General features: G+C 40.1%; 1 protein-coding gene across 1 annotated transcript in view; it reads right to left on the reverse strand.

Moving 5' to 3' along the window:
- The window catches only part of Efcab5 (EF-hand calcium binding domain 5), a 94,185-nt gene that overhangs the window by 48,858 nt on the left and 18,628 nt on the right, over positions 1 to 26,699 (reverse strand). The window contains exon 3 of the mRNA XM_021212692.1: positions 7,663 to 7,818. Within this exon, the coding sequence (XP_021068351.1) occupies positions 7,663 to 7,818 (156 nt within the window). The remainder of the gene's footprint in view (positions 1 to 7,662; positions 7,819 to 26,699) is intronic.

Below are 26,699 nucleotides of genomic sequence, written 5' to 3' on the forward strand. Positions count from 1 at the left end.
CTTGCTCCCAGCCTTTCATGTTTAAGACGTGTCTTCATACCAGTTCTTGCTCCCAGCCTTTCATGTTTAAGACGTGTCTTCATACCAGTTCTTGCATTTTTCATTTGCTAATCTGCTTTTTCACTTTTGCCTTTTATGGTTTTTTTTTTTCTTCTTAGTTCTTGCATTTCTATCTAACTAGACAACATTTTTGATTGGACTGCTCAGGCCTATAAATGTGTTTTATCTTCATATCCCTTTTACTTGCATATATTAATTATACAAAAAGATAGCCTTTGTTATGACATTTTAATACTTTAATAAAATTTATTTTTTTACCTTATTTGTTACCCATTATCTTCTCTTGGCCTCCCACCTACCTCCCACTCATCTTTTTCTAACTTCTAAACAGTTCCCCCCCACCCCCATGCTTTTGTTAGAAAATGTATAATTGATGTAGTTGCTATGGTTACTATCTATCATCTTCTTACTTGCCTTTTCATTCATCTCACTTGTTCTTTTTTGTCTTCTTTATTTTTATTTTTTATGATTTTTTCAGAACATTGTATAATTACATCATTTCCTCCCTTTATTTTCTTCCCTCCAACTCTTTCCACAAACCTTTTCCTGCTCTCTTTCAAATTCATGGCCTCCTTTTCTCTAACTGTTGATATATATACACATATATATGTGTGTGTGTGTGTGTGTGTGTGTGTGTGTGTGTGTGTATGCGTGTGTGTGCATGTGTGTGGGTAGGTGCTCTCTTTCAAATTCATGGCCTCCTTTTCTCTGTTGATATATATATATATATATATATATATATACATGTGTGTGCATATACATATACATGTCTAATGCTATGCCTCTTTTTGTAATTGCTCTAGGACTCATAGTATATATAAAAGTCTACCTTGGAATGATATTATAACTCTGTGGCTAAGGTAAGGCTGGGTTTCCTTGTCTTCTACCCACCATTTTTGCTACTGTTGCCATGCATTCTACTTCTGTTTTGTTCTGCTTGGTTTTGGTTTTGGTTTTGGTTTTTTGAGACAGGGTTTCTCTGGTTTTGGAACTGGCTCTGTAGACCAGGCTGGCGTCTATCTCACAGAGACCACCTACCTCAGCCTCCCAAGGGTTGGGATCAAAGGCAGATGCCACCATTCCTCATCTTCTCCCCCACCTCCCTCAGTATCAGTCCAGGCAGCTCTACTGCTGATCTTCATGCTACTTCATTTTAAATTTTTCTTTCTCTCTATGTTTTAAAGATAGAATCGTATGGACTCTAAGCTGGACTTACTCTTCTATGCAATGAAAGTGATATTGACCTCCTGATCCTTCTGCTTCTACCTCTCAAATATTGGGATTGCAAGCTTGTGCCAGCACACCTGGTTTTCTGTGGTGCTGGGGACAGACTATAGTCATGTTAATCCTGCACTTTATTAACTAAGCCACATTCCAAGCTGAACCTTTTCCAGTTTTTTTTTTTTTACAGTGTCTATGTTTTGTAATCTCATGTAAGAAAAAAATAATTTCCTATATCTTTAACTTTATAAATATTTTAATCTTTATAAATTCTCTTTGAAACATGGTTAACCAAAATACAAACCTAGTAGAAGGCCCTGTGGATTTTAGCTTCTGTTTACCAGTTGGAATATCTCCATTCTCAAGTCAGCAAAGCAAGGCCCAGGATATATATATATATATCTTCAATTAAATAAGGATCTTAGAAAATACCATTTTAAAGTTTTTTTTTTTTCAAAACAGGGTTTCTCTGTATAGCCTTGGCTGTCCTGGAACTCACTTTGTAGACCAGGCTGGCCTTGAACTCAGAAATCTGCCTACCGAGTGCTGGGATTAAAGGCGTGTGCCACCATGCCTGGCAAAGTTTTTTTTTTTTTTTTTTAAATAAAGGCTTAAAATTGTGTGTGTGTGTGTGGGGGGTGGTTGTTCTGTTGAAACAGGGTCTCATATCTCTCTGGCTGGGCTTGAACTCACTGTGTAGCTGAGGCTGGCCTTGAGTTCCTGACCCTCTTTTCACTACCCCCCAGTGGCTGGGATTCCAGGTGAGCCACCATGCACAGCTCAGAAGAAACTTTGGGGGAGCTAGAAATGTAGTTCAGTTGGTAGAGTGTTTGTTTCGCATACATGAAGCCTTGGATTGACCCCAAAGATTAAGAGTTCAGCATCTCACTGTAACTTTGTTAATGGCATACTCTTCTTAATAGAGAGTTGGAACAACTGCCTCTGCCCAGTAACCACGTTCTACTTCTCAACAATCTTAATCTTCACTTCCTTTGTCTCCCTAAAGGGTTCCTTTCTTTGTTGTTGTTGTTGTTGTTTGTTGTGAGACATGATCTCTCTATGTAGCTCTTGCTGTCCTTGAACTCACTATGCACACCAGGCTGGCCTCCAACTCACGTAGATCCATGGTCTCTGCCTCCCGAGTGCTGGAGTTAAAGGTGCACACCAACCATGCCTGGTTTAGCTTTCTTACGTTCAACAGAGTGGTTTACTCAAACTTTTTTCTTCCGAGAGAGGCAGGGTACTTGGCTGGTAGTGCTGCCATCTCCATTTCCGGAGATCTTCTGCCAGCTCCTCCTTGTCTTCACGCAGTTCCTGAAGGGAGGTCCTTCTCCAGAGCAGCCCTTCCCTGAGAGCAGGTTCAGATTATTTAGCCAGATGTTATGGATCAGCTGACTTCTTCCCATAGCCAGTGGCTCTCATCTTGCTTCTCTGCATAGTTCTCTATGCTGGCTCGTCCATGGGTGCTTGTCTGTGTGATTGAGGACCCTGCTTTCTTTGTTTTTATTCAAGGGTCTTCCTTGTTTCCTCCCAAGTACTCCCAGTGATTTCCCAGACAGGATCCTACAGATCTTCTGGAATGTCTAGAAGGATGTACTGGACAACATGGGGCAGGGTTTAGCAGTGTGGGAAATCTGAGGATCAGATTTCCAGTCTTACAATACAGCAAATTTAGGTTTTCCGACAGTGACCTGAAATGAGAATCTGGGTCTTTCTAGAACTCTGCGAGTGATCACTGCTTCATGTTTAGCCACCACAGCCAATATATTTATCATTCTTAAAGCATTTTCTGTACAGATAAGCATTCCCTCAATATCTCTCTGGTTCTACCACGGATAGTTCTACAAGAAGCCTCATTCCACATAGAGTTTTATTTGCCAAGGATGTTATTTTTATGAGATAAAAAAAATTCTTTTTTTTTTTTTGTTGAGATAAAAAATTCTGGAATGGCTCAATTGTTTGAAGTATGTGTGTAATGTTTATTTATTTAAATAGATATATCTACATGGTTTTACAAAGTCACAATAGCTATTAAATTTTCATTCTGAATGTTTGAGTTCTTTGTCCATTCTTCACTGGGGTTATATGGTGTCCTGCTATTGGGAAGGGGGGATGTACTGCTTGCTGACAGTGTGGTGTGTGGACATCACATTGCTTACTCACTTGCAAGCTTTGTTATGGTTTTTACTTTCTGTGTCTTTGGTTCCTGACACGACCCTGGGTGTCTTTCTAGAGCTATTTCAGAATTTCTCTGCACAGGTGACCCCTTCACAGTGCCTATTTAGGAATGTTGATCACTTGCTGTCGTGGTGATGCAAAGTGTGGAAGGCCCACCTTCTGCTGTCTTTAAATGCCCCATCTTGCCGCCTACGTGGACTGTTCAAATATTTATGTTACCTTCAGCTTCCATCTCTGATTAGAGCCAAGGAATGGAGAACCAAGTTCTAACCTAACTTACAGGCCCAGACCACCTCTAAGCTCCCAACAGTTGGCTCCAGTTTTCTACTAAGACATAAACTGCTTTAATGCTATTTTTGATATTATTATTTATTCCTTGTTCTATAAGTCTCAAGATCCCAGTATTTTTTTTATCTTAAAATCCAGACTTTCTTTTTTTTTTCTTTTTTCGTTTTGTTTTTGTTTTTGTTTTTGTTTTTGTTTTTGTTTTTGTTTTTTGAGACAGGTTTTCTCTGTGTAGCCCTGGCTGTCCTGGAACTCATTCTGTAGACCAGGCTGGCCTCGAACTCAGAAATCTGCCTGCCTCTGCCTCCCGAGTGCTGGGATTAAAGGCGTGCACCACCACTGCCCAGTTAAATCCAGGCTTTCTTAAATGCTTGTTTCAGTCACTGCTGAAAAAAAAATTCACTCAGAAATTCAGTGGACTTTTGTATTCTAGATTCTACCTTCCTTCCAAGATCATCACATGACTGTTTAATGATGGGAAAAAAACAAAGAGCACAAGCAACCTCTACTAATTCCTTCAAATATTATCCCGTCATGTTGACCATGGCACTAGAGTTGCTGTTAAATTAATTGGCCAAAAGAGTAGTTGCCTTCTAGGCATTTTATCTGGAAATAAAATCATGATGCCAGAGTCACCCGGCAAGTTCTGTCAAAGAGGCACTGTTCAGAGAAGTGTATGAAAGATAAATAAACATTGTGGACTTCAAAGACTTTATTCCTGTTGAGTTAAATTAGCGGGGATCTGAGAAACTAGCTTGCAACATGTCAATTCATTTTTGAGAATTACTTTTGTTCTCAGGTGGTTGTGGTGATCCATACTTGCAGTCTCAATACACAGGAGGTGGGGGTGGGAGGATCACAAGTTCAAGTCCTGCTATGACTGTACAGCAAATGCCAGTACAACCTGGCCCATAATAATGAGACTTTGTATAGAAAGAAAGAAACAGATAGATAGATTTTTAATTTTTGGTCATGCCTGGTATCATATATGTTCTTTAAAGAGCCTATAAAGCTGAATATGTTGGTACATGCCTCTAATCCCAGCACTCAAGGAGGCAGAGGCAGGTAGATTTCTGAGTTTGAGGTCAGCCTGGCCTACAGAGTGAGTTCCAGGAAATCTGGAGCTATAGAAAAAACAGTCTTGAAAAGCATAAATAAATAAATACATAAATAAATAAGCAAGCAAGCAAGCTATAGTGGTCAGCAGGATGTCTCAATGCGTTAAGGCACTTGTTACCAAGGCTACCAACCTGAGCTCAATTCCTGGATCTACATGGTGGAAGAGGAGAGATGACTCCTATACATTCTCCTCTGACCTCCACATGTTCACCAAGGAGTGTGCATGCGTACTTCCACACAGCCATCACAGACACATAAATTATTACATGTGCCCTCAGAAAAGCGATTGGCTCCTTTATTAGGAGTACATCACAAAAGTGTATCACATAGCTTCTCTTTCATGGCTACCCTCAGGAGAAATGCTTGGTTGTATTTCAAACTCCAATCTGTATCTATCTCCTACTCTCTCCCTCTCTCTGTCTCTCTGTCTCTTTTTATCTCTCTTTTGTGTCTGCAGGCATACATGCATATATGTGGAGGCCAGAAGAAAATCTAGTCTTCTGCCACTGGTCTGGAACTCGGAGTAGACTAGGCTCCTGTCTAGAACACCCCAGGACCCGCCTGTGCAACTTGCCCAACTCCTCAGACACAGCACACATGTGGTGCACATGCAAGCATATTCCACCATGATTGGCTTCTTTTTTTTTTTTTAAGATTTATTTATTTATTTTATGTATATGAGTACACTACAGCTGTTTTCAGACACACCAGAAGAGGGCGTCGAATCCAGTTACAGATGGTTGTGAGCCACCATGTGGTTGCTGTGATTTGAACTCAGGACTTTTGGAAGAGCAGTCAGTGCTCTTAACCGCTGAGCCATCTCTCCAGCCCCCTCTTTTTTTTTTTTAATTTTTTTTTTTTTCAAGACAGAGTTTCTCAGTATAGCCTTGGCTGTCCTAGAACATGCTCTATAGCCCAGGCTGGCCCTGCACTCAGATTAAAGGTGTGCTACCACACCCAGATTTGACATATCTCTTTTGAATTCTGACCACTGCTTTCATTCGCTTTAATTATAAAATTGCATCCTGTTCATACTATAGTTCCTCAAGGTGTTAGTGGTTTACATCTGTCCAAAGTAGGCAGCCTTTGGATACCTTGAAGCTGAATAAGTTGTACATATTAACATTTTAAAATGAAAAGTAGAAGGCTGGAGAGATGGGTCAGGGGTTAGAAGTGTATGTCAGTGACTTTTCTGCTGCTGCTGTGCTAAAACACCAGGATGAAGCAGCTCTAGAAGGGTTTACTTTGGCTGATGTTCTAGAGAGTTAGAATCCACAATGGTGCAAACAACATGGTTGCCGGTGGTAGGCATGATACCTAGCGTAAGGTAGCTTATGCTCAGAGTTCATGAAGCTGAGAAGTGACACCTCAGCCACCCATGAATCTAAGAGATCAAGCTGGGAGGAGAGGCTTTTTCATCTCAAAGCCTGCCCATGACATATTTCCTGCAGCAAGGCTGCAACCTCCCCAAACAGCACCACCAACTGGAATCAAGTATTGAAATGCCCAGATTCAAATGTCTCTTTCAAACTGTCACAGAATACTTGTTGCTCTAGTAGAGGACTTGGGTTCAGGTTCAGTTCCTAGCATCCACATAGGGGCTCACAACGTCATGTAATTCCAATTGGAGAAATTCCAGCACCCTCTTCTGGCCTCCTCAGGCACTGCACACATGTAGTGCACATGTACACATGCAGACAAAAACAAGCATGCATATAAAATGAAATAAAGTTTTAAAATAAATGAAGTCAACAAAAAGGCATTTTATGTTCTTATACCACAGTTGGCTTTTGGTGTGAGAAGGTACCGAAAACTGTCCTTGGCATTTTGTTTTCAGTCTGTAAAATGTAAGGTCAATGCCAACAGCATATATCTAAGGTTTGTAAAGATGCTCTTTTCTTGATGTGGGGGCTGTGAGGGAAGATCTGTAGAGGAGTTGTAGTTCAGGGGATACCCTGAGAGGCTGGACCTACTGACATTACAGCTGGCATCCACTTAGCTTTGAGTTGTCGTTGCTTTTTATATAGTAACATGACATTCTGTTTAACTCCCAGTGTAGAGGAGGGGGATGGTGACCAGTGGGTATGAGAACATTTGGAAATGTTTTAAAGTTAGACATTATTGTATTAAAAAGATACTTATGGAGCATGGGTACAAATAAACAAACAGAAGGCTTATTAAAGGTATTTCGGTTACATTTGAATCTACTGTGGCAGGTCCATTTGATACCCTGGCTCGCAACCCTCCTCCAAACATCATTCTTAGAAACACTATTGATCTAGCATAAGGGGCTGGTTGAGTTCACTGGATGCTCAACCATGAGAACCAAAGTTCAGATCTTAGCACCCAAATAGAGTCCCAGATGCCTGCCACTCCAGCTCTAAGCACTAAGCCCTCTCTGGCCTCTGGTGGCACTCACACACACAAGAGATAGACCTACAACAAGTTGAAAATGCTGAAAAGCACCGTCACTCAAGGTGTGCACAGGGTGGGCCCATTCAATAAGAAGACAGGTACAAACAAAAGTTTTCTAGAATAGGAACTAGAAAACTTTCTAGCAATTTGAGAAAGTGGCTGGTAAGTCAGGTTTTAATCTTAGAGTTTAAAGGTGTAGACCATACGCTCTGTATTTCTTTTCCCCCTTAGTCACCAACTTCATTATCAAATAGTGGTTAGTAGACCACCATTATCAAACTCGATGTTTTTGAAATTTAGAACGTCACCAACAAGCACCACCTCAAGGCTGGTCCCTCATATCAACCTGTGAGGAGCAGAGGGAGTTCATGGAGTTTCACCTACCTTCCCACTGTCGCACTGTAGGAAGAGATCTACAAACATCTGCCTCCGCATGTCAGTTTGTATGATCTCCCGGAATTCTTCTGCGCTGTGGCACAGGTGTTTAAGGAATTCCTCAAATACTTCACTTTTCAAATCCGTAACGTATGAAGAAATGTACTGCAGAGGAAGGCAGGGTAAACGATAACTTAGAACCACGCTCTTATTTTGACCTTTCCTACGGTTTCCTGTTCATGGATATGAATGATATCAGCTGCAAAATGGTTCCACATGGTTTGCTCACCAAAGTGCTTCCATGTGCATGGCCCTCAGCAGGCTCACCCTAGTTCCTTCTCTAGTGTCTAAAAAGACACCATGAAATTAAACTTAAAGAGATTTAAAATTAAAAGAGAGCACAGAGAGAAACAACCTGGATGTTCTGGTCTGTTCCTAAAGCCCTTAGATCACGCACATTTCATTTTCAGTCCTAACAAAGTTGATTTCTAGTTCTTGCAATTGTTACATAATGAATATGGATGTGAAGAAAGTTCCATTTTCGTAATTTGCTACTGAAAACTAGTCATTTGTTTTAAATAGAACATGTTTTTGCATGTTCATGGGCATGTTTAAATTTTTTTCTTTCCAAATTATTTTTATATTGTGTGTGTAAATGTCTTGCCTGCACACATATCTGTGTACCACATGGATGCCTGATGCCCTTGGAGGTCAGAAGAGAACATCAGATCACCTGGAACTGGAGTTACAGATAGTTGTGAGCCACCATGTAGAAGCTTGGGATCAAACAAATATCCTTAAACTCTGAGCCATCTCTCCAGTCCAATACAAGCACTCATGTAAGGTGATAGTTCATCTTCTCCTTAATGTAGTATGCAAAAGACATGTTTGGAGCAGGACAGATAGCTCAGCATTCAAGTACATTTGCTGCCTAATTACGAGGACAAGAGTTTGAACCCCAGAAGCCACATCAGATGGCTCATAAATGCCTGTAACTCCAGTTCCAAGGGATCTGATACCCTCTTCTGACATCTGAGGGAACCCACACACATGTGTGTTTATAGTCACACAGATGGAGACACCAGCACATATACACGTTAACTTTTTAAAAAGATATATTTGTAGCCACGTGAACATATCATAAGCTATTATTCAGCTTGCAAAAAAGGTTGCTTGTGTGTTTAGAGGCAAGGTCTCATCTTCAGCCTGGCCTCAGACTCCAATGAGGACAAGAATAGTCTTAAGCTTCTGGAGCTCTTTCCTCCTCTTCTTGACTGCTAAGATTACAGTTGCCATGTCCTTCCATGCCTGGATTATGCTATGCTGGGGCATGGTAGGCAACCATTCTACCAACTGAGATACATCCTTAGCCACCAGTTATCACTATTCCTGGTGGAGCAATGAGCACAGTTAAGTTCCTATTTGATACCCAGAGAAACAGAGCAGCATAAAGGGTTAAAATTTTGTCTTTGTTCTGAGCTTAGTTTCCCTGCTATTTCACTTGCAAAATGGGTGTCTGGTAACAGCTATCTCAGAGGGACATGGTGAGGTCACAGGAATATATATACAGTGTGCACAGAATCTGGGTATTCTCTGTCATAACTTTATAGCCATTTTTCTTAGTTACTCTTCAGGTGGTTAAGAAATCAGTGAATAGCATTTTCCTTATAGAACAGGAAGTCAGTCCTTTCAATTGACAAAAATATATATACTTAAGAGAGCTGAATGAAATCAGTGATTTTCAAAGTATGGCCCATACACCAACAGCATTGCCTGAGAGTGTGTTGGGAATACAGTTTGGAGCTCTGCCCTTGACTTACTGCATCAGAAATCCTGGGGTTGAGATCACTCTGTGTTTTAACAAACCCTAGAAGGGATATAGGTTTGCTAACGTTTGAGAATCACTGAGCTGGATGATGTGGGGGTAACTGGTCATAATTAGTTCAGTAGTCTAAGATTTTATCCCTTAGCACTAATGACTTTTTTCTTAATTATTAGGCATTTTTCTAAATTACTCATACTGTAAAATTATTATATGATTCAAATTTTTATATTGTGGATCAATCCTTTAATATTGAAAAAATATTGGTTCGTGATAAAAGTATCACTCTATATTCTATTTAGCTTTTGGGAATTAATACTAAAGCCATGTGAATTTTTTTGGTGTGGGGTTTCTACTGAATCAAGAATTAAACCTGGATTTATGACCTATGGTTTTCTGAGTGAGCATATTCTAATTGTGATATATGTCAGTCATATAAACAAAGATTACCAACCAGTCACACACTTAACTACAAATTCACCTCTAAATAGAATAATCACAGAGAATTGACCATGTCTTATAAGAACGGAAGAAAAGCATATGCACACAGTCATGTAACTGCACACACAAGAGGCATAAACTCACACTTGTACATACAAATATTCTTATTTTGTTATGACAGAACATTCTCATAATGCATTTCTGTGCTGCACCTAACAGCCATGGAACAAGAAGAAAATATTCTCAAATGGTTGTTTTGAACTGTTATTTACTAGAACAAACAGGACTAAAAAGTAAGTAGATTGTACTCAGTGAAGAGACCATTACTGCTTATTTATCCATCAGAGAGCAGACGCATAGGAGAATGGGAGAGACAGAGAAGCATCTGCCAGCTCTAGGCTCCCCCTTTCTGTGATCTCTCATCTTACGACTCAGTACGGCATTTTCTCCAAATGTATTCCGTGATCACAGGGCAGTCGGATGGCATGGTGCCTCCATTAGGCCACACTCGTAGCTGCTATCTTGTCTTTAAGCCCAATATTAATATATTTTCTTCCACTTTCCTAAGTGGGTGCTAATAAGATAGCTGTAAAGGAAACCTCTTGAAAAGCACATGATGTTAACCAGGTGCAGTGGCATGTGCCTAGAAAGCCCACGAACATAGGAAGCTGCGGTAAGAGGATCGAGTTCAAGGAGAGCTTGGGTTGTCTGGTGAGACCTCATGTCAAAAGCAAGACACAAATGCTCAGGATGCGATCTCTGTGCCCAGTGATTTGTTGATGAAGATATTAAATATTTCATGCAAGTTTTTCTTTGTTGAGATAGGGTCTCACTTTGTGGTCTGGGTTGGCTTAGCTTAAAAAACATTTTCTTGGGGGGCTGGTGAGATGGCTCAGTGGGTAAGAGCACCCGACTGCTCTTCCTAAGGTCCGGAGGTCAAATCCCAGCAACCACATGGTGGCTCATAACCATCCGTAACAAGATCTGACGGCCTCTTCTGGGGTGTCTGAAGACAGCTACAGTGTACTTACATAAAATAAATAAATAAATCTTAAAAAAATTTTTTTTCTTGGGTTTGACCCAGGTAAGTGTTTTCTATAATTAACGTGTCTGATTGTGTATGTTTGAGTTTAGGAAGAGATGTTCAGACATGTTAGAAAAACTAATGTTAACAGGCTAACCCAGTAAAAAAGGAGACGATGATGTAAGGCTGATGAATGCCTCATAAACTCATTAGCATTCTGCAGAGCTTTGTAGTTGGTGGGGCCCCAGCTACTGCTTCCCTCTCATCATTCATCTCTGAATCTTATCCTTATATATTTATAAGTAAATACCTCATGCCATGTAGAAAAAAATGTGGATTTGATTTAATACTTGCATTCTGGGTTCCCAAATTACACAAGAGTTTGTATGTAAGATGCTTCGAGTCCCTGCCCCCAGTTGATCTAATTGGTCAATAAAAGTTGTCAGTGGTCAATGGTTGGGCAGGGAGAGAGAGGTGGAACTTTGAGGTTCCCAGGCAAGGAACACGAGGGAGGAGGAGAATTCCCACTGTTGGGGAAAGATAAGGTCCTGGCCTGGGAACTGCAGAACAGAGTCAGAAATCATGGCCAGGAGGGCTGCAGGCCTGGACCTGTGGTGGCCAAAGTGGAATATAGATTTTATTAAGTTATAATTCAGGAATATCAGAGGGGACAGAGTGTTAGCTGTGGGGAGGTTTGGAAGTGCTCAGTCATTCTTTAAGGCATATTAAAATAAAAGGCTGTGTGTGTGTGTGTGTGTGTGTGTGTGTGTGTGTGTGTGCCTTTCATTCATGAATCCATAACACTGGGGTAGTAGCAAAAAGTGCATGTGCACCTGCTGGGGAGTTCAGAACAGGTTAAAATATTACCACTACAAATAAAATTATGATAATTATGTAAATTATAAGATATGATATATACTTATAATGTCCAGTCCATTATATTTGGCATTTTAGAGAAAGTATTTCATCATCTATCTTAATTAACTTAATGAGTTTACAATTCTGTTCCTAAATCATCTTTGGTTTTAACTTGTATTATCATCCAAAATCTATCTTTTAAAATTTAGAACACCTTCTTTAATGCTAAACAATTTAAGTTTAATTGTGAGACTGTCTAGTCTTCAATCCCATCAGAGATTAATATTTGTGTATGCAAGAAGTGCAGGAACACAGCTTTCAAAACTTAGAACAATTGGCAGAGACAGCTGACTGCCTGAACAGTTCCCAACATTCCTTTCAATGTTGGAGCATCTATCTTCAGCCCTCTGGCCCAGAACATCTGACAGACCTTAATTGAAGCAGGAATTATGAAGGACAAGCTTACTCTGTATTGGCAGACTATTGACTATCCTGTGCCCACTTGTCCTTTTCGGACAGCAGTCTATCTACAGATAAAATTAGGGCATTTCTTGCCCCATGGCTAACTTACCACAATTGAAATAACTGCACATGGAGGGATTGATGCTTGTCGCCTTCTTTGAAGTAGAAGCAGGGTACTGTCAGGGGCAGACATGCCTTGCAATCACAAGATCTTTTAATAATTACCTTAAAGGCCCATTGCTCCCCTCTCACCCTTTATCTCTGAGTCTTAACTTTATATATTTATAAAACAAATAGCTCATGACATATAGAAAAAATGTATTTTCCAGACTTCTCTACCTTTGTGACTTTTCTGCAACTCTAATCCATGAAAACAGCACATAGAATAATGCCTGAAGTGTGGCAAGAAATCAACAAAATAGCTGGATATCTCATCTTATAATTTCTCATCTGAGTACACATTTTCCAGTACTCCATAAAATTAGACATAAGGAGTTGAGGACATGGTTCAGTTCATAACATGCTTGTTGCCTAACGATAAGGAGCTCTGACACCTCCCTCCCTCCATTACTCACACGCAAAAAGCTGAGTGTGATGGTGGCATGTGCCTGCAACCTTAGTGCTGGGGAGGCAGAAACAGGCTATGGAGCTGGATGGCCTAGCCAATCAGTGAGCTCCAGGTTCAGTCATAGAAAATAAGGTGGGCAGGGCCTGGTGGTGCAGGTCTTTAATCCCAGCACTCGGGAGGCAGAGACAGGCAAGAAGTGCAGGAACACAGCTTTCAAAACTTAGAACAATTGGCAGAGACAGCTGACTGCCTGAGTTCGAGGCCAGCCTGGTCTACTAAGTGAGTTCCAGGACANCCAGGACTATACAGAGAAACCCTGTCTCGAAAAAAACAAAACAAAACAATAAAACAAAAAAAAAAGAAAAGAAGGTGGACAGAGTCCAGGGAAGACACTCAATGTTGACCTCTGCCCTCCACACATGTGCTGGGGCACAAAAACAGATAAATGTAGTAACAAGTTTTAAAGACTAACAATAGCAAATATTAGCAAGGATGTGGAGCACTGGGAGACATCTTGCTGCTGCTGGGAATGGAAAGTGGGAAACAGTCTGGAAGCTTCTAGAAACAACTGACTATGTAGCCCAGAAATTCCTCTGTAGATGGACACTCAAGAAAAATGAAAACATGTGCCGGTGTAAAAATGTATACACAAATGTTAATGGGAGAATTTATTCACGGTGATCAAAAAGTGAGACCAACCCAAATGTTCAGCAACTGCTGACTGGAGAAATAAAAGGTGTATGCCCACACAGAGGAATGTCATTGGCAATAATAATAATAAAAAAAAAGCAGCATGCTGAAATGGGTGAACCTACAGGACATCATAAGTGTAAGAAGCCAAAAATCACATTGGGTGTTTCCATTTATAGACTATATCCCAAAGAGTCAAAACTACTAAGACAGAAAGTACCTTAGTGGCAGCCGATGGCCTGCGGTTTGGAAGACAAGGGGGAGTGACCATAACCCGGCATGGGGCTTCTTTATTCAGTGAAGAAATTATTCTAACGTGGATTTTTAGGACAGTTACTCTATTTTGAGAATATATTAAGATACATTCAATTGTATACCTTTAAAGGGGAATAAGGTACTGTATGGTGGGCTGGATAATGGCCTGAAATAACCATTAGGACCCAGAGTCTGTAAATGATACCTTACACAGAAAAGGAATACTTGTATAAGTGATTAAACTAAGGTTTGGGGGCAGGAAAACTACCCTGAATTATGCAGGTAAACCCTAAACGCAATCACACGTGTCTGCATGAGAGGGGGTTTCTCAGCCAGGGAAGAGGAGAAGGCAACACTGCTACAGAGGCAGAGGTTGGTAATGCTGTAAGGATAACACCCACTAGTGACCAGAAGCTGGAGGCAACCCTCTCTGGGACTTCAGCCCTGTGACTGGAAGGGGCAGATGACCCACCAGAGGGGCTGCAGCCCTGCCAACACCTGATTGTGACCCATGTTGTTGATCTTGGATTTCTGGTCTCCAAGTCTGTGGGAGAATAAATGTGTGTTGTTTTCAGAAACTAACTTCATAGTAATTTGTTGTAGCAACAATAAGAAAGAAATAATGTGTGAATTAAATCCTAACAAAGTTCTTACCACTGAAGTTTTTAATAGCTCCATAATTATTGTGTGATTTTACTCATTTATCTTTATATTTCTAATATATTTCTCTTTTATATAGTCTCTTGCAATGTGCTGCCATAAGATTTAAGAGAGCGCTATCATCTTCATAAATTGTAAACTTTAAAAATGTTATATTTTATCATCTAGACATATGAAAAATAATTTTGATCTGGCTTTTTAATGTTTAATGTTGAAACCTGCCCAGTTTCGTTCACTTACTTCATTTATCTGCTCTTCCTTTATCAATCCTCTTAATAGTTTTGTCATTCTACATTAGATGATTTGTTTATAAAACAGATATAGCGCCCTGACCTGTCTATGAAAAGACACAGACCCTGAAATGGACAAGGTTCTGATTTTAAAACACTTTGGGAATTAGAAAGGGGGTTTAATCAAAAGCACACAATGAGTGTCAGGTATGTCTTATTTTTAAAATGCGAAAGGACTAGTCATCTTAAAATTGGAAAGACTGGTTGTTTGGACTCTTTTTTTTTTTTTTTCTTAAATACATGGTCTTACTCCATAGCCCCGACTGGTCTCTAATTCACAATTCTTCTGCTTCAGCCTCTCAAATACCAAGATTCAAGATTGCAGGCATGTACCACCATGCTCAGCTGAGAGGCTACATTTAAGAGGACATTGTTAAATTCTTTCCCTCTCCCTCTCAAGTAAGTAGGAGTCATATTTACAATATTGTTTTGATGATAGTGTTTTCAATTTTATTTTTGAGGGGTTGGCGGAAACCTTAGTGGCTCTGAGCACTTGCTCTCTTGCAGAGGACTGGGTTTCCTGTTCTTAGCTCCCACATGGCACCTCACAGCCTTCTGGGACTCTCGTTTCATAGGATCTGTCACCCTCTTCTGGCCTCTAGGGCATCAGGCACACATACAAGCAGGCAAACATTCATACATAAAAATAATAAATATTATTTTAAAAATTCCAATAATGCTACTTTGGCAATGGTAAAATAGGGGCCTTAGAATAAATTCACTCTCCAGTGAACAAGAATTAACTAGTCATGCAAAGCTTCAGGTTCTCATTTCAGTTTGAAAGGTTAAATTTCATCGACAAAGAGTTAAAAAGATGAGAAGGTAGTTATCACTACCAGACCAACACACACACACACACACACACACACACACACACACACACACACACGGACACACACACACACACACAGTCTTACTGCCTCCACCCAAATCCTTATTCATTTGATTCTCTAGTAATTCTGGGAGTGATTAGAAATTTTTATTCCCAAATTGCCATGTGCTATTTCTAGCCGAGATGTTAAAATAGAAAAGATTTGTTGTTGTTGTTGTTGTTGTTGTTTATTGTGCTGCCTTCCTGCTTTTACTTGTCTAATAGTAAAGGAAGACAAGGTGATGTATTAAAAACCACATATTCTTAGGGAGTTTCACGTCAGAGAACACTCCTGTTTCTGGAAAACGTGAATTTATGTGGGTGTTAAACATTTCTATCAAATTCTGTAAAATGTTTCCTTTTCCTCTGGAGACAAACCATGATTCAGATTTTTTATTCTTATTTGGAAAATTGGCTACTTGTAACAGAAAAGTTTGTTCGATAAAGAGCTGTATATTTGGCTATCGTTTTAGAAGGAAAACCAAGTTATATTCTTTATGTTATTTGTCAAAATTATTTTCAAGCTCATCATAAAGATAACACCTGAGAGCGACGACTGCGCAGATCTTGAGAGTGCCCTGTGAGCGCAGGAGCAACAGGAAGCACCTTTAAATGACCTCCTGATTCGTTTGCACAAAAATTAACACAAATGTTTCTAAGGTGGAGACTAGTTTTACTTTTTTTTTTAATTGAGGAAATTTGAGCTGGTCATGGTGGCACACACTTTTAATCCCAGAATTTGGGAAGCAGAGGCAAGTGGATCTCTGAGGCCAGCCTGGTCATCAGGGTGAATTCCGGGACACCCAGGACTACACAGAGAACCCCTGTCTCAAATAAAACAAAACAACACCAAAAATAATAATAAAAGACAAAAAAGTTGAGGAAATTTGAAAAGCACTTAGACTTGGCGATCATACACAATGCCAACAATACATAGTGAGCACTTATAGTTCTAACTTAAAGTAAACATCAAAAGGTAGGGTAGGACAAATATGGAGACTGGGCTCATGTCCATATTTGTTTCTACTTGTTTCAAGTTGGGGCTTGTCCTAAGCGATCCCATTTTTTAAAAGAGCAGCTTCCTCTGTCTTCAGCGCAAATGCTGAGGTAGAATGACTCACGTCTTGTTTGTGCAAGTGAACAACTATAGCACAAACCACAAGGCACAGCCTGCTAAGCAACCTCTTTATACAATAAAGTATAACAACCTCTTAAGTTCAAGTTTAAGTCAGGAACACCTGAACACATGGGGATATCAAAACCATATCAGAAACACAGACTTATGCACTTATTAAATATGTCACACCAAAGAATGATGCAACCACCCCCCTTGGTACTATAAAAGTCATTTTTCCCATCTGGAAAAATGGCCACAGCAGTGTGTTTACCTGTGACCTGGGCTCCAGCTCAAGTGAAGTTTCTCCTGCTAGGGATAAGCAGATTGGTTCCAACTGACCCTAAAACTGCCCTCCCTTCCCCCACCCTGCAGCATTTGACAACTCTGCACCTGCAGTTCATGAAGCTTATCTGACCTCTCCAAAGACAGTTCCTGGAGTCTGAATCAGATGCCTTCAGTATGGTCTCTCTGTGGACTCTTTACCCATTTGAAGCCTCCTATAATGCTTCTCCTCTGTCTCTCTGTCTCTCGCTCTGCCTCTGTCTCTCTGTCTCTGTCTCTGCCTTTTTCTCTCATGTAAAGAACATTTACTTTAATACTCTTAAAAACTGTTAATACTGTTTAACTACTATTAGCAATAGTAATTAAGATTGGAATAAAAGAATCTACTATTGCCAATGACTGTGTCTACCAAGAGAAAACAGTAATATCTGGTGAATTAAGGTAAAAGAAATAGAAGTGTCTTTGAATTCATGGCATCACATATTAAATATGGAAAGACACAAATGTGTCCATATTGCTGACATAGCTTGCTCATATTAGAAAAAATACAAATGACTTGGTCACACAATAAAGTGTTTTAACATAAAAATATTTAACCTCTGTTTAAAAAAAAGTGAGGTTCAGGGAACATAGCTCAGAAGCAGTGACTGCCCAGCATGTGCAATCTCAAGCACGGAAAGAAGAAAAATAATCAAATTGTAGGTTTCTCATTCCTAGCAGCGCTGAGTGGGCTCAAGTAGGAGGAGAGCTCTTGTGCATTGCTGGTGGGAGAATAAACCAAAGCAATCAACAGCACAATGTGACAGCTGGTACCCAAAGCTTTCAGCTCTTCTTTCTTTGACTTAGCCAGTTCCACTTCTGGGAATCCATACTAAACAAATGACTGGTGCTCTGTCAAGCTGATGTAACAGTTAGACTAGACGTGTCTGGCTACTGAATGGATGTCCTCCTAGTTCTAGAGACTGCTCTGTCTGAATTGAAGGTTCAAAGAGTTGACATGGGATAATGTCTCTTCCGTGGGTTGCAGATGGCCACCTTCTTGCTCTGTCCTCACATTGACTTTCCATAGTGTGCATGCCCACAACCACACGTGTGTGCCTCTTTTCCAGAGAGAGGGGAGAGAGAGAGGGCACACACACAGAGAGAGAGAGAGAGAGAGAGAGAGAGAGAGAGAGAGAGAGAGAGAGAGAGAGAGAATATGAGAGAACTTGTTATAAAGTACTGGTCCTACTAGTCCTATTCACTCCTAGCTCTGAATATTTTTTTAATACACCCACTTTAGGCCCTAAACTTTAGGAGTCAGGGACTTAACATATGCCCTGAGAGGATGAGAGACAGTTTTAAACTGTAAATACAGATTTAGATGCAGGCATTGTATAGTTTTATTAGGAGTATGAGAAAGTAACTGTCCATCAATAAAGATATGACTAAGTAATAACATAACCACGTAGCAAAGCACTACACTGCCATTAAGATGGTTTAGGTACCAGGATGTGAAGGAGCGCTTTTCCCTGTTTCTCTAACTTACAACTAAAACCTCTAGATCCGTGGTTTACAACAAGCTTTAGTCCTGACCATGAAAGCGGAAAGGAAGGTGGCAGGCTGCCTGGGGACCTCAGGACCTCAGTGCCTGCATGGTGCTGACTGCTTTAGGTTTCTTTTTGCCTCCCAATGGCCTTCCAAAAGGCCAGTAAGAACAGAATGAAGCAAGGATTTAAAACCAAGAAAGGTTTGGACTAGCCAAAGAAGTAAAAATGTGACTCGATATTATGATCTGAGGAACACATCACGGTGTTAACAGTGGATATAAGCTGGTAATAGAATTACAGACTTAACATTTTTCTCTTTACCTTTTTGTTTGTAATGTTCTATAATAAGCCCATATTACTTTCTTAGTTAGATATACTTCATATATGGTTAAAATTCATATTACTTTTATAATTAAAAATAAGAGCATCTTCTAAATTGCTTATCTGTAGAGAAACTACTAAGACAAATAGGTAAGCAGCACTGAGAATCAATTTGTGCAAAGAAATGTAAGTTATATCTATAATTACGCTAAAGAGAAAAGGCCTTCCCTTTTCTGAGCTTTCCCCCCCTCAGGCATGCAAGTGTGTAGAGGGCAGAGAATCATTCTCAGAAGTAGGTCCTTTCCTGCCATCTTCTGGGTTCCTGGGGTCAGCCTCAGGTCTTCAGGCTTGCCTTCCCCTGACTCGCTGAGTCATTTCTTCTGGCTTCTCCAAACTACCCAATACTGTTCTCTGGGTTTTTGAGTAGTGTATCTCATTGGTATATGATCTAGACAAGAACTATTCCAGAAAGGATGTAAGAGATCCTTCACACAAAAACTTTACTGCATGGTTGTCACCTTCAGTGGAGGAAAAGTGTGTGAAAGGAAACAAGAAAGCTAAACCGACTCCTGGACTCGTTACAGAAAAACTGGAGGAAGAGAAGAAACGACACACAAAAGCAGGCTGTAGCAGACATGATACCTGCCTAACATAATGGCTTCTCTCATTATTCCATTACAGTAGAATCATACTTCCTCAGGTTTGATAATACCATATAGACCTTGATTGAGTCTTAGATCTCACTGTATTTTTACAATCAGATTTCACTGAACTTAAAATGATGAGGTTTTTTCTTGACCTTATCAGAAGGTGCCAGTAGAAGTTTTTCATATTTTTGTATCACGAATGTCATGAATTTAAAGAAAATAAAGGAGCTATTTGAAAATTGTAGCCCAATTTCAGAGTGGTTAAATATTTTGAAGTATGTATCTTAGAAATGATAAGGGTTTATTCTTTAATTTGATTTAATCCTCAGATGCTGTATATGTGACATCTACCCAAGGCCGATTGAAACTGGCAGAATAATTTGATACAAACATTAATAACATAGCTCCTTACTTGTACAAACTGCTGTTGGTTCAATCCTAGATCCACCGATTTTATGATAACCAGATCTTTGCAACGCGATTCTAATTTTAGAATAAAAGTTATTTGCAAATTAGTCTGGATGTAATAAATTCATATTTTATACTTATAACATAGAACTTAAAATTATTCCCAACTAGTATCTAGCCATAGTTATGGTGAATAATTTATAGCTGGGTGACATCCCAGCTGGTACCAAGGGTTTTTTCCTGGCTTTATTTAACCAATAAACCTCTATATTAAAAAGAATGAACCTAAAATTTTAATTACTAGGTTGAAATAAAGTACAAAAGATATGCATAATAACATAAATGACCAAAAACTAAGACCATTGTAGGTTTATGAGAGTATTTATACCAGGAGATCTAAACCAATGCCTCTCTGTAAACTTCCCTTTAAAATGTGTCATTTTTTTGTTAAGAGATAGATTACTTTTTACTTTATTTTTAAAGATGGGTCTCTCTACATATCCCTAACTGGCCTAAAACCCACAGAGATCTACCTGCCTCTGCCCACTGAGTGCTGGGATCAGAGGTGTGCCCCCACCCCCACATCCAGCTTAAAGTTTCTTTGTCTTTAATGTCTCCAAAATTAACAAACACCATGTGGATATAGTCTTTTAGTAAAAGATGTAAATAATATGAAGGCTATTCACCATCTCAGAAAACTGTTATGTGGGGTGACATCATAAATCATGTGTGGATATGAGCATCTTCCCCCTGACTCCAGAGCTTGTAATCTTTTCTGGAACCTTCCCATGCATTTCCTAATACACATATAAGTGCTGACACATAGGTCATTTGTTTTGTCGTAATAATTATCATCATTTTCATCAGCAACTTTCCTTTCTTACCAATCATTTCAGGCTTTTCATGGAGGATGGGGAGCTCAGGAGGACAGGTTGGAATTGAGAGTTGTCAACTAGAGTCATGGGTTAGAATAAGAAAATCCAGGGTATGTGAGCAGTGTGTCAGGAGATGAGAAATCCAAAAGGCAAACACAGAAAACAACACTAAATGTGCACAAGAACCAAGAAATGAAGATGCCAAGAGTCCATCAGTCTCCTGGATAAGGGTGCGTAGCATCGGGAAATGTTTAACCCTCCGCTTTAGAGGCTAGGGACTCAGCACAGTGGTAGAATTCCTGTCTAGCGAGCACAGGGCCCTGGGTTTGGTCCTCAACTCCAGAAAAAAACGAACCCAAAAAGTTCCATTTATATTATAATTACATAGTTTATGTTGATCTCGCCAGGAGACAGACACAGTTTTTATGCTGAAAGAACTAAGGCACTAGCTCCCTCTCCTGCTTCATGCAGCAGTTCCACCTACCATGGACTGGGACAAGGGCATAGTGAAGATTCTTCAGGCGCTCTTGTATTATGTAACTGGCAGTAGGAGGTACCACTTATGATCACAAGACCTTCAACTTCTGGGAAATTGTGCAGACTAGACTGGCTTCTACCAGCAATGGCTGGACACTGAACAACTTAAGGGGAAGGATCCCATCATGATTTCCTTTGTGTTTTTTTACTGCTCATGGTGTCTGGAACCAAGAAAGGGCTCAACAGATGCTGAATGATATAGACAATAAATACTGTAGAAAAGGGAATGCGGGGAAAACTCATCTGTGGAGAGCCTTTGAGGGGTTCTTGGCAGGAATCTGACACTGGCCAAGAACAAGAAAATGGGCTTCAGGCAGGAATTTGACCATAGGGGATGACGGGATGACAAGGAGGTAAGTTCAGGCAAGAATCTGATTTTAGGGTAGAACAAAGAAGTAGGCTGCTAGGACTGGGAAGTAGGCTCAGATATCTTGGTCATCCTGATGGGCCCTGTACTGGCTAGCTTTGTGTCAACTTGACACAGCTGGAGTTATCACAGAGAAAGGAGCTTTAGTTGGGGAAATGCCCCCATGAGATCCAGCTGTGGGGCATTTCCTCAATTAGTGATCAAGGGGAAGAGGCCCCTTGTGGGTGGGACCATCTCTGGACTGGTAGTCTTGGATTCTATAAGAAAGCAGGCTGAGCAAGCCAGGGGAAGCAATCCAGTAAAGAACATCCCTCCATGGCTTCTGCATCAGCTTCTGCTTTCTGACCTGCTTGAGTTCCAGTCCTGCATCCTTTGGTGATCAAAAGCAGTATGGAAATGTAAGCCAAATAAACCCTTTCCTCCCCAACTTGCTTCTTGGTCATGATGTTTGTGCAGGAATAGAAACCCTGACTAAGACAGGCCCTTAGTTATAGTGATCACAGAAGTGATCACGGGACTTTGTTTATTGTCCTGCTTGTTCCTTGACTACTTGTATTTATTGTCTTGCTTGTTCCTCATTGTACTACTTGCCCTTATTACTTGCATGTAATTAAAATGGTATAAAAGCGGACTGGGAAAAATAAACCTGCCTCAGCCTCCGGAACTGGCTGGGGTCATGCTACAATTGTCTAATTGTCTCTTTTCTTTTTAATCCTCACTCCTGTGCTGGAGAACCTGTTGACTGACTGAGTGGGCTTGGTCACTCATTTATCTGGGAGGTAACGGATTAGAATTTCTCTAATTATTATCAGTTTCTTAAGTTTCTTAACTCACCCCTTACTCACTCTCACCCAAACAAAGGAGTAAGTCATTGCAAAGGAGTAAGTCATTGGAAACAAAGTGGGGGCGGAGTTGAGGGGAAAGCTCAGTGTTTAACCAGGTTGAGTGAGGGCAGGCGGAAGATGTTGTCAGGAAGGCCCAAATCGTGTTCAGGAAGGAGCAAAGAGGATGCTAAGAAGCATACCTTATTTTAAAAAGCAAGGAAAGGGCTGGACGTGGTGGCAGCTCACACCTTTAATCCCAATACTCAGGAGGCAGAGGCAGGTGTATCTCTGTGAGTTTGAGGCTAGCCTGGTCTACAGAGTGAGCTCCAGGACAGTCAGAGATAGCTATGCAGAGGGATGGTCTCAAAAAAACTGGGAGGGGGGAGCAAGGAAAGAATTAAAAATATTCTCACTAAACACAAATGATAAAAGAACAAAACCAAAAACCAGGGTGTTAAGCTGGGAGGCAGAGACAGGAGGATCTCTGTGAGTGCCAGGCAAGCAGGGTGGTTTACACAGAGAATGCCAGGCCAGCAGTAGTAGCTACCATAGTGAGACCCTGCCTCAAAGTGACAAAATAAAGCAAACATGATTACATGAATCCCAGGATTGAGACTCTATGCTCTACTTCTTATGTCACAGGTTAGAATTTTCTTGGCTGAGTCTCAAATAAATGCACCAAAGCCTATGGTTTCCCATAGGGATGGAGCTGTTCTCTCGTCCTGGTGTGCACAGTAGAAATCTGTGGGAGAGCTTTTGTTGTTTAAGTGTGTGTGGGAGCTGGTGCAGAGAGAGAATTCCCACAATTTCTATGCAAGAAAGGCTCCCCCCTCCTGTCAGACATTGAAGAAAGTGAAAAGTCTACAAATAATAATTTTGAATTTAGAGCTTATTTTATATGTAATTACAGAGAACAGTTTGCTATTGTCTGTTGTCCTTGCTGAGCTTTGAGCCCAGGTCTTTGTGCACGCTTAGGGAGTGCATGGTCTACAACTGAGCTAGACAGCTGGCCCCTCATTTTGCTATTGAATTTTTCTGAGAATATACCTACTGTGAAATCTTTGAGTGAGGGTTGAATGTAAAATTTATTCTGGCACTTAACCAGTGGTTGTCCACCATTTCAGAAATTGTATTATATATAGAAAATGACATTGCAATTTTAATGTGAACCTGTATGCAGCACATATATGTAAGTCTGCATTTGTAATACCCCTAGTCTTGAGAATAGCATCTATCTATCTATCTATCTATCTATCTATCTATCTATCTATCTATCTATCTATGAATATCAATGTATATGTAGATACACATATGAATATATAAATTCTTTTTTCCTTTATTTTAAAATGTCAAATACAAGGAAGATAGTTACATAGATATAATCTTACTTTTCTTATATCCAACTATTCATTAAAAGTAGGTTAAAAAGGTCTGAATATTCGTTATTTCTTCTAGTGACATTATAACCAAACATTTATATATTTATATACAGTACATATAACTTTTAAAAGATCTATTTGTTTATCTATTTATTTGTCTCTGTGAGTACATGGGGTGGGGGAATATGCTTTGGAGGCCAGAAAAGGGTGTTGGACCCCCTCAGACCTAGAGTTACAGCCGTTTTCACGTCAGCAGGCTTGCTACCTGGGTGCTAGGAGCTGAACTACAAGCCTTACAATTTTCCAGCAATCACACTTAACCACTGAGACATCTCTCTGGCAATAGCTACATAAAATTTTAATTATATGCCTCTCTTTGCATGTCTTCTTATCTTTTTCCTCCCTTCTTCACTCCCTCCCTTCCTTTCTTTCTTTCTTTCTTTCTTTCTTTCTTTCTTTCTTTCTTTCTTTCTTTCTTTCTTTTATTCTTTTTTTGTTTTTGTTTTTCGAGACAGGGTTTCTCTGTGTAGCCCCAGCTGTCCTGGAACTCACTTTGTAGACCAGGCTGGCCTCGAACTCAGAAATCCACCTGCCTCTGCCTCCCGAGTGCTGGGATTAAAGGCATGCGCCACCACACCTGGCTTCTTTCTTTCTTTCTAAGACATATTTTCTCTGTGTAGTCCTGGCTGTCCTGGAACTTGCTCTGTAGACCAGGCTGGCCTCAAATTCAGAGATTTGCCTGCCTCAGCCTCCAAATTTCTGCTGGGATTAAAGGCGTGTGCCACCACTGCCTAGCAATGTTTCCTTTATTTTAATTATGGCATTATATTTTTCTTCTAAATTCTGAAATTATTTTTTTCTGGGAATGTCATAGGATAGTAAAAAGTGATAATCACAATATTTGTAATATAAGGGAGCACAGGACTAAAGAAACAGGATGGTTGATGACTTCTGTGGTTTTTTGACATTCTGTCTCTGGAAAGCACCGGGGAGGCTAAATTATCTTTAAATGGTTCCAACAACATAAGTCTTAATAATGACTATATGTGGAGGTTTGAATATACTTAGCCCAGGGAGTAGTACTATTAGGAGGTGTGAACTTGTTGGAGGAAGTGTATCACTGTGGGGGTGGGCTTTGAGAGTCCTCTCATGACTGCAGTTGGATCAAGATGTAGAACTCTCAGCTCCTCCAGCATGATGCCTGCCTGGATGCTGCCATGTTCCCAACTTGATGATAATTGACTGAACCTCTGAAACTTTAAGCAGCCCCAATTAAATGTCCTTATAAAAGTAGACTTGGTCATGGTGTCTGTTCACAGCAAGGAAACCCTAACTAAGACAGAAGTTTACATGGAAACCCTAACTAAGACACTATATGACTTCAGCCTCCTTCCTGAAAAATAAAAATGCTACACAAATAGGTATATTTACCAAGATGCAGCTCTGGCTTCTGAAAAAAATCATAAAGGACATTCTGAATCTGCAGAGAAAGGAGGGAAGAGAACATATTACTCCTCAATTACCACATATTTAGTTTTTTAGGTTAAAAGCCATGTATAGTCTTTCTAAGTAGCAGGTGATCTAACCTGTTTAATTTAGTATTGTACTTTCTCATGTGTGCCCTCACTGATTTCTGTTCTTATTGCATGAGGACCGAGACACTGGGAATAGTCCCATTTTTTCTCCTCCAGGGAACTTAGCTGGCAACCTTTGATGGTGGGTGTGATGGAGATAAGGCACCTTTGCAACTACCTAGGCGATCCTGAGAATTCTCTTTTCTTCCTTAGCCTCTAATTACTAAACACAAATTTGCAGAGTTCTTTTTGGCCACTTTAAAAAAATAGATTTTAAGCTTCCTCTTTCTGTTCCCAGGTGGTCCTGGACAGACTCTCTCTCCCCACCCCTTTCTGTCCTTCTCTAGCTCCCCCCTCTGCCCTCATGGCTCTATGCCAGAATGTCTGTCTCTACCCCTTCTTTAGGCCATCACTCCCTTCCCTTCCCCCCAAATAAACCCCCTTTATACCAGGAAAAAATCGATTATAATTTCTATGGAGAAATTTTAGATTTAAGTTAAACTAAACAGACAATACCAAGTACTCCTGCCACAGGCATGTGTAATGCATACATGCATGCATGCATGCACACACACCACTCACTCCCTGACTACTAATATCTGGTGCTATAGAGTTATAGATCTGTTACAAATGATGGGCCTGTTACAAATAATGCATCATTTCTTCTAAAGCCCACAGTTCATAGCTGGGGTAACTTTTGGTACTGTATGTTCTAGGGGTTTGACAAACATATAACGGTGGCATTTATCACTATAGTATTATATAGGCTTGTTTCACTACCTTCAAATATTTCATATTTTAATAGCTATGAAATATAACCAGCTTCGAAGCTCAACAACATAGGAATGGATAAAGAGAGTGTTGAGCATGTACACAATAGGATTCTATTCAGCAGTACAGAGTCATTAAATCACATTGCAGGAAAATGAGAACTCAAGATGGTTCTGAGTACTGAGTGTTCCCTCTCACATGAGGAGCCTTGATTTCAAGTATATATGTATAGGTCATTGAAGTAGAGTGGGGACCACAAGGGATGAACAAGAGATCTAAAGGTCTCAACAGATTCAAAAATATTGAAATTGTCCCATGCATCCTATCAGACCACCATGGTCTAAGGCTGATCTTCAATAACAACATAAATAATATAAAGCCAACATTCACTTGGGAAACTGACCAACACTCTCCTCAATGATACCTTGGTCAAGGAAGAAATAAAGAAATTAAAGACTTTTTAGAGTTTAATGA

This window comes from Mus pahari, chromosome 14, assembly GCF_900095145.1.
Source record: "Mus pahari chromosome 14, PAHARI_EIJ_v1.1, whole genome shotgun sequence".
NCBI lineage: Eukaryota > Metazoa > Chordata > Mammalia > Rodentia > Muridae > Mus > Mus pahari.